Below are 12,052 nucleotides of genomic sequence, written 5' to 3'. Positions count from 1 at the left end.
CCTGGAGCTCCGGCAGCCACTATCGCTGATTGTAGGAATGCCGAGGCCGCATGCTTCAGCCGTTGGTACCAGATGCCGATGTTGGACGTGTCGAATTGATGAATACTATCGATGTTGTAGTGTTGCACTCCTGCCAACTCCCCCCATCGTCGTCGTTCTCCCTGCCACCGCCTACTTCCAACTTCATTACACAGAGATTCGTGTGTTTGATGTCGCTCATGCTCCCCGTGCTCCCAATGCTGCTGCTCCGACTCATCGTCTTTGACCGCCCATCCGACCACGGCGTCCACACCTCCGCATCCATAGTCGTTACAATTAGCGGTTTTTCCCGCATAGTTTTTAATGATTAGGATCCTTAAAACTATTCCTTCATAAGCATTATTTTGCACTCTACTCCTTTGTTGTTCATGTGGAGTATAGTTTTACGATCCTATACATTTCAAAGTATTATTAAGCAACTCTTTAGTTCACAGTATTTTTAAAACAGAGGAACAGGAAAAAACAGTGAAGTATGGTAGTACTATATCTGCAAAACAAAGAAATGGTACACATAGAAAATTACAAACGCAAGTGTTCAGCTCACGAGAATAGAGAAACATAAATTTTGAAAACATAAGTGTTTAAGTTCATAGTAACAGAAAAACACCGGAATCCTAATAACATGATCAAGTTAAAATCCACATGCAAAGTATAATTAGGATGTTGTTACGTTTAAGTCGTTGAAGACCCCATTTCCGTTCTTGTGTAGGAAATCTAAAAGGAGGTAGGATGAGTTGTAATTTTTTTTGTTGTGTTTTTCCTTTGATACTAAGATCAAACATTTTTTCTCTTATTTTTTATTTTGCCCCATTCCTGTAAATTACATCGATGAATAATGTTGCCAAAAGAAACTTTTCTATTTCTACATGTTCCCTCCATTTTCCCCTATGAACGAAAGAAGCATGTGAGATTTTCAGTGGCCATCTCTCTTTATGCAACGACTAGTATTCAACAACAAATGTCTGCTACCCGTTCCTCATATCACAAAGCACTGTTGCGACGACTCCAAAGATATGCTTGACATAATACTATTGAAGATTCTGACTAAACAAGCATGGCAAGAGAACCCCTTAGCCAGACCAGCATATACCTCACAATATAGATACAACAACAACAACAACAATAACAATGATTGAAGCACCACAACCAATAAATGGCCTACCGATGGCTGCCGATGCTATGACTAGCTAAGCTAGGTCCATATGCCCGCGAAGAAGGCGGCGACACGACGAGCGGACTGGGTGACGAAAGCGGCGCAGATCTCGGCGGGGTCATCGACGCACCCCTGCCATGAGCACGCCTCCTCTAGCACATGCCCGCGCCCACGCCCGCCGCTAATGCGGTGCCAAAGGCGTACCAGGCAGCACCCCTGGCCCTCGCGCGCCCCGCCGCCGCTGCCACCCACCACCACCGCCGACTGTAGGTACGCTGAGGCCGCGTGCTTCAGCAGCTGGTTCCGGATACCGATGTTGGATGCGTCGAACTCATGGATGTTGTCGTTGTTGCAGTCCCTCCAGCTCCCCGCGCGGAACGCACAGCCCCCACTGCCATGGTTCTCCCCGCCGCTGCCACCGCCACCGCCTCCTTCCAACATCATGTCGCGTAGGCTCGTGTACTCGATGTTGCTCCCACACGCTGGGCTCCCACCGCTCCCGGTGCTGCTGCTCCGGCTTGTCGGCTTCGACCGCCCTCCCGATCGCGGCGTCCACACCTCCGGATCCATGGGACCAAATCGCTCACCGCCACCCCAATCGAATTCTTGTCTTGCTTACCCACAAGATTGTGTAGCCATCAATGAGGAGAGAGCGGAAATGAGAGGAGAGAAACGAGATGAATACTCCAACGGATACCCTTAGTTATAGGAGGGAAAAGCCTAATCCTGACCAACCAAAGTTGGCAAGAAACTCTCTACAATTCTGCATGCCTCCCTCCCAAAATCTTTCAATGCGGTTAAGGCGCAAAGGGAGAATCTAATATCTTCTAAAATTGGGTTTCGAAAATATCCTCTGCATGTATCCAGAAGGTAATGATAGGATATCATGTAAATGTATGAACTCAGATATGAACTCAGCATTGTGTGGCCAGAAAATTACAGACATCACATCATGATGATCCAGGTAAAAGAGAGCAAATAAGGAATATATTTCCTCCATTCCAACAAAACATTCACATTAAATGCGATACAAATTTCAATTTTGTCGGGGTACATATTCTATTGTTAGAGTGCATCCATCCAATAACAAATTACAGAAGCAAAAGGGAAATACATTAACAACAAAAGGGCAACCAAAACTTCCTCGGAGCAATCTTGGAAATGACAAATGACCCAACATTTTTGTTCCATTCCAGGGAAATAATTGTGAGATATGACTAAGCATGATGATGTCGCAAACAATGTGCTCAGCCAACACAAAGATCTTCATATGCTTCTTCGTCTTGAGCTCATGGGGAACTGGGCCAAAGAGACGAGTGCTAGTCGGACCACGTGGTGACTATGGCTTTGTCATTGAATTTTGTCTTACTTTCTTAATACAGGCTTCCGTCCTACTCTATAAATAAAGTCATAGGCCAAACGATTCAAGGTGTTGGGGATATCTTCGACAGTTGGGGTTCTTTTAGTCAGAGGGTGGCCGCCCGATCGAAATGGATGGACAGGATCGTATGGGCGATACGGGTCAGGCAAGACACCGCCTCTAGCTCGTGGTTAGGAGGAGCGGACCTGACCGAACCGGTGAGCGTCTCGGCTCAGTTGGACCACTAGTTCGTTCGCTGGTTCAACTGTGAAGACAAACAGATTCACTATGAATTGTGTTAGGGCATCTCCAACTCCACCAGCAAATTCGGCATCTGATTGAGTTGCTCATATGAACTGTGTTTGTCCAAATACATTACAATTCCTCGAATTGTAATGTATTTGGACAAATACAGTCCAACTCCAAATGAACACACTATCATCTCCTTAAGCCGCTCATGAGTTGGTCGATGCTGAATTTGTTGATGTATTTGGACAAATCATCAAATATGGCCAGATTCTGATTTGCAAGTTGGATAGGATCACCCATGTTCTCAAATTTCAGATCTCCGGCAGCATATTCACCCTCATCCTCCATGATCATGTTGTGATGGTTTTTTTGTCCAAGGTTAAAGGTGATACAGTTATGTGCCGATCACGGCTGCACATCAATTGCTCGACATTTTAGTTCATCGGGAAAGATGATAGACACCGAATGACACAACGGCTGAAAAAGGTGACAAGTGAGGACCTAATATCTGCTAAAATTGGATTCAAGAAATATATCGTGAAGCAGGGAGCAAATGTTATATGTTGTGAAAATGGAAGTCTGTCCTCCTCATGTTCCAGGAATGTAATGATAGGACACTCTGTAAATGTACTAAATCAATAAGCAGAAAATTACAGGCAGCGCGTGATGATCCAGGTAAAACAGAGCAAATAAGGAACATATTTTCGCCGTTGCAGCAAAACATTCAGATTAAATGTGCTACAAAACTTGATCTGCCGAGGGCTCCCTATAGTTTGGTACACATTCTCCTTTTAGGGTACATCATTCTTCCAAACACAAATTACCAAAGGAAAGGTGGAATGGCAGCAGGGGCAACCAAAATATCTCTGGAGCAATGTTAATTCCGCTCCATGTGGAAATAAAAGAGATATGACTAAGCAGGGTAAGGTCTCAAACTATGTGTTCAGCCAACGCCAAGATCTTGAGATGCTTCTTCTTCCTGAGCTCATGAGGAACAGGACCGAAGACGCGAGTGCCAATCAGCTCGCCTTTGTTGTTCACGATGACGATAGCGTTGTCATCAAACTGGACCTCGCTGCCGTCACTGCGTCCTTTCTTCATAGCGGCACGGACAACCACACCGTAGACCACATCACCTTTCTTGACCTTGCCGCGAGGTTGCGCTTCCTTCACAGAACCAATTATCATGTCCCCAAGCCTAGCTCCTTTCTTCCCCCTCAAGGACTGTATGCACATGACCCTCTTGGCTCCAGAGTTGTCTACCACCTTGAGGTTGGTTCTCATCTGGATGAATGTCCTGATTTGCTGAAACCAGAACGAGGACACAGTTCACCTCTTGGAAAGCATACATGCTTAAAGCAAGAAGCACTTCAAGAGAACTACATACTCTAGCAATAATACTGATTGCTTTTGCACCACACACGAGGTCACACGGTTCTCTTTCTTTTTTTCAGAAAAGTAATTCACTTAATCTCTATGATGGTTCTGAGAAAACCGAAAATAATAAGAAAAATGCTCATGAAAACTGAAGAGTAAATAAAATACTGCCTCATAAATGAAACCATGAAAAATGGAGTTCAGTATGTCAAAGGAATCTAGTTTATAATCCTTATGGCATTGCTGGCATCGACAGAAAGACACAGATCTTGACAGCAACTATAAACACAAGCTATTGAACTATATCAAGCAAACGACTTCATAATTAAATACCAAGCTGGGCCATGTATGTCATTGGGGGACAAACAGTCGACACTTTGGAACTTTTGAGTCGCTAACACACTATAAGAAGCTGACAAATCTCTTACAGGAATACTGTCTTAATTCTCTGGCTAACGAAAAATATCAGAAGAGAAGAAAGTTTGAGGATGTGTTGAGATAAATGAAACATATACACTTGAACAGAGCAGTAGTACCTGGCTGATAGCGTCACAGTGAGATGGTCTTGTCACTGTTTCAGCAGACGAATTGATACCCCCATACAGATTGTTTCCAACGCTTCCCATCAACGTACGCCCAACTGCATGGATCAATAAGCATTTACATGATGTAAATCAATTGCCTGAGCATCACATTGCAGCATGGTAGGCCCAAAAAAAAACAAATTAATAGCAAGACATATTTGAAAGGAATCAAGGGCGCACAAGGTTTCAACTAGATACAGGCTTCCAAGATATCTTTTCTCACAGCGAGTAAATCGGCCGCATCTTTAGGAACCAGCTATTCTAGTTCCGTGAGCAAATTAATTGATAGGAATTAGGAAACCAATCGCAATCCACCTGGCCACGTCCTATCGGTACAAAGGTTGTTAACCCAGCAAACAAACAATGTGAACCATAGTCATGATATTTTGTCCAAGGTTAAGAACTTAAAATGATACAGATATGTCCTTTAGCTGATTCACCAGGCAAGACGATAGGCACAGGGGTTTCAACATGACAGCGGGTGAAACATGCATCCTTCATATGAACTGGTGATTCTTTTTTACTGCTGCTACCTCTCGAGTGGGGGTCATAGAAAGAAAAATTCTCACTGCCCAAGGACTTATCCATACATGGGATGAAAAGTGTGATGCGAGTGAGAAAAAATTGTATACCTGACGAGCACTTTGACCTCAGGAACGCCGCCATCTCCTGCAGTCACCCAAAGAATTTCCTGCAAACGAGAAATCCCGGAGCGAGGTTAGAGCCGACGCCGCGGCCGCGCACGAAACGGCAAGAAGAACGCGAACCCTACGGAGCCCTGAGAGATCCCTCGGGCCCGACCAACCAACCTCGTCGAACGAAGTGGACGCGAGGAGCTATCGGGTCCAGGGAGGCGGGGTACGGCGTCCCGGCGGCGCCGGCGGCGGCGACGAAGATAGAGAGGGGGTGAGGGAAATGAGCTCGGCGGAGTCGGGCGGCGGCGCCGGTGGTGGGGGGAGAGGGAATACAACACACAGAGGATCCTTCTGCGAGCGAGCGTCGCGCGGGCTGCTGCGGCCCAGGCCCATCGTCTTGGGCCTTGTCCATGAGGCCCACAAATGAATGGCAATAAAATCCTCAATGGCAGTGTGTGTACAGTTTGAGAAGTACACAGTAATATTTCCAGTTGGGATGCGGCGTTTCGGTGCCTAGGCTCATCTGCACCCGGTTAGAAAAAAATCATAAAAAATTCAAAAGAAAATAAAAAAACATTTTTTTGTGGGGTAGAAACTTTGATGCGTGAGGCCCGCTCCATTTCAAATCATTTGGACATCAGTACATGAACAACAAACTTTTTTACAGACCCCCAATTTGTCTTTTTTGCCGAGAGCTGTTCAGATGTATGATTTGAAAATTGGAGTGGACCTCATGCATCAAATTTTGTACCGCACAAAAAGAAATTGGATTTTTTTTTAAAAAAAAATCTAGTGTATGTTTTGATTTATTTTTTTCGTGAGCGCGGGTGTAGAGATGGATTTTCGTTCGAGTTGGCCCTTGTCTCCTTTGTTGCTTTCTTTATGTGATTAAATATAGTATTTGCATCATCATCAGGAACTGATGATAATATTTCTGATGGGTATAAACAGTCACAAACTTACAACAATGCAAAAACTGATTTATGACAGAAAGACAAGTGCAGCCGTTCAGGAAGCTGAGAAATGAGAACTGAAGTGAGAAGCTCACTGGGGAAGCAACCAGGATACCAGGCAAGATAATGTGCCAAAGCTGCCAATCTACCAGGGACTGATGATATATATTTCTGAAACAAAGGAAAAGGATTGATAACCTCCCAACAAAATTGGACAAAATGTAGGACATCGCCTAGTCAGCATGTAACCGAAGGAATGGTTTCAAGGTCTAAGGAATAGCAAGAAAATCTGAAGATGACTCGAAGATACAGAGTGGTAGTTTTAAGATAACTCTCAAATACATGCCCGTCTGTGCTTGCTGATATGCTCAATCACTGTCAACCCTACAATTTGCACCTATAGGCATATCTCTGGTAATATGCTTACACTCACCATGCTTGAAACCTGCGATAGCCACAGAATTTTGAACCAAGATTTCAAACCACCATTCAGAGAAAGCCAGGGTTTGCTCAAAACCACAAGTACCGAAAGTACAGTGCACACACTACTAAACAAAAATGAACACAAAATAACAATGACTGGTTAACTACTAAACAAAAATGAACACAAAATAACAATGACTGGTTAATTTCATGATACTATTAAACGGCAGGAGAGCATCGTCCACGCAATAACATCACATGCATAACTTGCTCATAGTAAGTACAAAACAAATGTTCACTGTCGTCTACAATCTGATGAAACACAAAGTACTCCATATATAGAAAAGGATCACATGCGCGCACACACAAAACTGTTTGGTTCCATTACTCTTCCATAAGATTCTCTTCGGTCTTCAGCTGAGAAACTAGAACCTTCTGCTTGGCTACATAGTTCTCGGTCTCCTTCTTGGGAACCATGCCGATATCCTGATCCAGCTCCTTGGCGTCGCTCTTTCGCACCATGCTCTTACCAGCCTTCTGTCTGTTATAGGAGAAAAACAGTGTGTGTTAGACGAAGAAACCACTCCCAGAATAAGCAGAAAATGAATAATCAAGGTACAGCAACCGACCTCTCTGTAATGTGTTTCTTCTGCCGTTCATGTCTGATCTTCGTGATAAGCGGGATGGCCTTCAGAGTCTGCTCAGTGACGTTACGGTCGTAGCGCTCCGGCCTGTTCCTCTTCCTCTCGAACTCAAACGTGGCATCCTGGAAGATTCAAACAATGATTCAATTATGACCCACACATCACCATCTAGCTACTGGCAGGATATAGAAGATGGGTCTGTCTAGGACACATCTAGATGTGACATAGTTATGTCACATCTAAGCTGATTTTCACTCTGTTTGTGGTCTATTTTTTTTGTCCTAGTTTTTTTTGTTTCTTGTTGATGCATTATATACTTGTGGGAGGTTAGATGTGACATCCTTAAAAAACATCTAGATGTGAATTAGACAAACTGATAGAAGATAGCAAAGTTCGTTACCTGTGTCATGTCCTTTCCACGCAGGCGCCTGTACGCCTTGGTCCACTTAACCTTGCGAGGGTTCCTCTTCATCTTGAAGTTCTTGTGGCATTTTGATCGGCAGAACCGAAAGATCTAACAAAGCAGAGGCAAGACCTGGTTACATGCTATGCCTGTATGCCATCAACCAAATCCACACAGAGGCAGAAGTTAAGCTACAAAAGCTACTACCAAGGCAGGAACGGCACAAGAATTATTGTATATTCAGCTTTTCGTAAGGCTACAGGTGTCCAGCCAGAACCAAATACAAGCAGAGGTGAAGCTAAACGGTTTATATTTATGAATTGAATCCCATACAATTGCTCTACATTCACTTTTTCATACGGTGTGCTTTCTCCCATGTTAATCTCTCTAAAAAAATTCAGAGGCGATGCAAGGCATAGGTACAGAAACAAAGTATTCCCTCTGTAAAGAAATATAAACGCTCTTATATTTCCTTACAGAGGGAGAACCATAGCTGTTCACCATCAGGTTCTTGATACGACGAGAAAGACCTAAGAAATTAGATGTAAGACCTGGTTACATGCCATGCCCCCAACCAAATCCAGATACAGGCAGAAGTGAAGCTACACAAGCTACTTCCAAGGCAGGAACCCCGCAAGAATTGTTGCATCTTCAGCTTTTGATAAGGCTACAGGTGTGCAGCCAAATCCAAATACAAGCACAAGTGAAGCTAGACAGATTACTTACGAACCGAATCACAGGAGAATTGCTCTATTTTCACCTTTTTTTCAATTCTGTGCACTTTCTTTCTCCCATGTTAAATCGATTCTCTCTGAAAAAATTCGTATGGCTACTACAGGTGTGACAAAAATACAAGCAGAAGTGAAGCTAAACATACTTTCAATGAACCGAACCGCATAAACAATGCCCTATTTTCACTTTTTCATGCCGTGCGAATATTCCTCGCCGCCAGGTTCTTAATAATACACGAAAATACCATGGCGCCCAAACATATGCCGATACCACAACCACATGGACGGACGGACGGACGGACGGCACCACAGGCACAGGCTACTGACAGAAATAACAGATATTGATAGGTGGATACCTTGGCGTCGTTGCGGACGAACTGGATGCCGTGGCCGGGGTAGACGGTGGAGGAGCAGAACCAGCACTTCTCCAACCTCATGGCGCCGCCTCCTCGGTGACCCCGGGCGCACGCGGCGGCAGCAGCTGATCGACGGATGAGCAAACGAACACCGTCCGCGGGTCAGAAAGAGGGGGGAGCGGACTCCAATCGATAGAACAGAAGGGGGGAGGCAAACCTTAGGTCGGCTGCGGGCGAGGGGACTCGCCGCGATGGGGGCGGCGGCGGCCGCCGAGGGAGGGGAGGGAGGGAGACGGGACGAGGCGGAAGCGGAGGAAGGGTTTGGCTGCGGTCGGCGGTGGGGGTTCTTCTAGTCGCCGAGCGGCCGTCCGATCGGAATGGACGGACAGGATCGTTTGGGCGAGACGGGGCGGGCAAGACGCCGCGTCTGGCTCGCGTGTGGAGCGGACCTGGCCGAACCGGTGTGCGCCTCGGCTCGGTCGGACCACCGGTTCGTTCGCAGGTTCAGGTTCAACTGTGAAGCCGGGCAAGATTGAGATCAAACTCGGACGGCAGAGAAGTTGTTGCAGCCTCGAGCGATGGTAATTCTTCCTCGGCAGCCAGTGTATTTTTTCTTTTACAAGATCAGCTGTACTTCCTTCGATTCATGTTAGTTGTTGCGGTCTTAGGACAACTTTTGTACAATGTGTTATACTATGACCGCGACAAGAACATTGATCGGAGGGGGTAGTTTATTCGAAAATGAGCAGAGAGACTCTCGGCTCGTAGAGGGACCCCGCCCAGTGGCAATTGTGCCCGTACCCCACGCACGCAAGATCGCTGAGCTCTCTCCCCATCCGGCTCAATTGCCGCTGCCTCTAGTAGAGGAGGTCAGGGACATAAAACTATTTCGACCGATCACTCATTTTCATTGTAGAATAATTTGTGATACTTATTATGCCTACACAATTTACATAAAACATGGCACACACTTTATAATCATTGAATTTATAGACGGTCTTCGATCATCGTTGCTAGAGGAAATAGGAATCGACACCGAGAGGCTCTAAATGGCAATGTATTTATCGATTGAGTGTGTGTGACACGAAGGTGCCCTACTCATCCACCGCATTATTTTAGCACATGAGTACGCTTTTACAGGCAGTTATGTTTTGCTATCTTCGCCTTTATGTTCTGTATAGTAATACCATATATTTCCCATGTCATATATAGGATCTCATCTCATCGGATGCACACTCCCTACCATAATCCAGTTTCAACAATTAGGAACAGTGGCCAAACACTCCCGAATCTTAGTTTAGACACCAAAAACATTGAAGAAAATTCTTACCATACACCACATTAAGACCACCCGCAAAAAAAATACACCACATTAAGACATGGCTAAAATCACCGATCACCGAATAGGCTACAAAATCTCGTATGTTCATCAACCACATAGCCTGGCTTCCTTGGACGACGACAACATCAGAAGACTCAAGAGCATGAGTAGGTTTATTACTACAAAATCTACAGTCACGAGGACAAAACATGATTTGAGCTTCAATAAGACTAGTCAGAACGAAAAACTAAGAAGCTTACTGAAAGCATCGTCCAATTTCACCATAATATAATTTCTAGGGGTGACTTCAAACGATAAAAAAATAGAAGATTGCATCACCTTCTTTTTACATTTTAAACTCATGTCCATGGTTTGTTTTATGCCAATGTTCTTCTTGTTGACATCGAACAATCATAGTATGTGACCGTAGCGGTGGCAGGCATGCATGTGATCTCGGTCGTGCATAACCCATCCCAACATGGGCGCGCGCACAGCTTCGGATCCACCATGAGCGCACACAGCTTCGGATCCACCATAATATAATACTCGTCGCATGCACGTCCCATCCTTGCCGGTCATTGTCATAGCGATCATGGTTGTGCAGAATCTGCTCCACCATGAGCGCGTGCATGGCGGTGGTGCTCGTTGCAGGGTGGTCGATCCAAGTTTTGGTGGTCTCGCAACGCTAAAGATTATTTAGGGTTCGATGAAATATCCATCAATAATTTTAGATTTGTTTCTTTTGAGATGCCAAATGTTCCTTGTCTGCAAGCATGATTGACTTCATCCATCTACTGTGTGATTGTTATAGGTTTTACCTGGTCGACGAAGTGTAAAGTAGAAGGTTAGGAATTAGCTGCTCCTCTCTTTGCTTCTCACTTACTCTCTGATTTTGACTTGCTAATATGCGGATTTTGTAAAATGGATGTATGCAGATCTGGGAAAGAAGGGAGGAAGAGAATTATAGCGGATGGAACTGATTTATCTCTCTCATAAACGTGATTTTTTTTAGGTATAGTTTTCTTTATTCATCATTTTATTTTACGTGTGCGTCGGCTCGGTCGAACCACCGGTTCGTTCGCTGGTTCGACTGTGAAGCCGGGCAAGATTGAGATCAACCGGATGGCAGAGAAGTTGTTGCAGCCTCGAGCGATGGTAATTCTTCCTCGGCAGCCAGCCTCAACAGCTCGAATGCCCTATCACAACTCTTTGTGAAAGGAGACTTAGTCATCTTGCCGAGCAAGCATGATTCGCATGTCTCGAACGACCCAAAGCCGGTCAAAGTTAGGAGCCCATCATCATGGAGCTTCTTCTTGCATTTCAGACTAATGTGTCCAAGCCGGCAATGCCAGAAGTATGTCGGATTTATCTCATTAGGCTCATGCCTCTTGACATTCACATTATAGACTGGTTCATGTTCTAGATTCAATATAAATAACTCATCAACAATGGGTGCATAGCCGTGGAACATACCATTCAAATAAATCAAACAACCATTTTCCTTTAAATTGAATTCATAACCCTGACTCATCAAGCATGAGGCAGAAATAATGTTCCGACTAAGTGCAGGAATGTAATAAAAATTATTCAATTCCAAAATAAATTCAGAAGGAAGCTGGAGCTGCATCGTGTCGACCTCCAACGCAGCAACTCTTGCGTTGTTGTCGACCCTGATGTCAATCTCCCCTTGTACCACACGCCTAGTTCTTACCAGCCCCTGCATCGAGTTGCAAATGTGAACAACTGATCCGGTATCAAATACCCAAGAGCTGCTAGGTATGTCAGCAAGGTAAATGTCTATAACATATGCAACAAGTGTACTTT

At 44.8% G+C, this 12,052-nt stretch overlaps 2 protein-coding genes across 2 annotated transcripts; both read right to left on the bottom strand.

Moving 5' to 3' along the window:
- Positions 1-3,477: 3,477 nt before the first annotated feature.
- LOC119298925 (50S ribosomal protein HLP, mitochondrial-like) lies at positions 3,478-5,731 on the bottom strand. The gene is made up of 4 exons (XM_037576228.1): positions 5,572-5,731; positions 5,395-5,453; positions 4,715-4,818; positions 3,478-4,106 (listed from the first exon to the last, which is right to left on the bottom strand). The coding sequence occupies exons 2-4, from the start codon at positions 5,426-5,428 to the stop codon at positions 3,732-3,734; spliced, it is 513 nt and encodes a 170-aa protein (XP_037432125.1). The 5' UTR covers positions 5,429-5,453; positions 5,572-5,731; the 3' UTR covers positions 3,478-3,731.
- Positions 5,732-6,968: 1,237 nt separating this feature from the next.
- LOC119298926 (probable ribosome biogenesis protein RLP24) lies at positions 6,969-9,260 on the bottom strand. Its single transcript, XM_037576229.1, has 5 exons — positions 9,125-9,260; positions 8,908-9,032; positions 7,818-7,931; positions 7,403-7,539; positions 6,969-7,314 (listed from the first exon to the last, which is right to left on the bottom strand). The coding sequence occupies exons 2-5, from the start codon at positions 8,986-8,988 to the stop codon at positions 7,158-7,160; spliced, it is 489 nt and encodes a 162-aa protein (XP_037432126.1). The 5' UTR covers positions 8,989-9,032; positions 9,125-9,260; the 3' UTR covers positions 6,969-7,157.
- Between the last annotated feature and the right edge of the window lie 2,792 nt (positions 9,261-12,052).

This window comes from Triticum dicoccoides, chromosome 5A (genome assembly GCF_002162155.2).
Source record: "Triticum dicoccoides isolate Atlit2015 ecotype Zavitan chromosome 5A, WEW_v2.0, whole genome shotgun sequence".
In the NCBI taxonomy this organism is placed as follows: domain Eukaryota; kingdom Viridiplantae; phylum Streptophyta; class Magnoliopsida; order Poales; family Poaceae; genus Triticum; species Triticum dicoccoides.
This window is presented reverse-complemented; position numbering and strand designations above follow the sequence as displayed.

Bases quoted from the DNA above. Each gene is read 5' to 3' on its own strand.
- LOC119298925 (XM_037576228.1), bottom strand. From the start codon at position 5,428: ATGGCGGCGTTCCTGAGGTCAAAGTGCTCGTCAG. The intron at 4,819-5,394 runs GTATACAATTTT...TGATCCATGCAG, and splicing joins GAGGTCAAAGTGCTCGTCAG to TTGGGCGTACGTTGATGGGA. The intron at 4,107-4,714 runs GTACTACTGCTC...TTCTGGTTTCAG, and splicing joins ACTGTGACGCTATCAGCCAG to CAAATCAGGACATTCATCCA.
- LOC119298926 (XM_037576229.1), bottom strand. From the start codon at position 8,988: ATGAGGTTGGAGAAGTGCTGGTTCTGCTCCTCCACCGTCTACCCCGGC. The intron at 7,932-8,907 runs GTATCCACCTAT...CTGCTTTGTTAG, and splicing joins TCGTCCGCAACGACGCCAAG to ATCTTTCGGTTCTGCCGATC. The intron at 7,540-7,817 runs GTAACGAACTTT...TGAATCTTCCAG, and splicing joins GTGGAAAGGACATGACACAG to GATGCCACGTTTGAGTTCGA.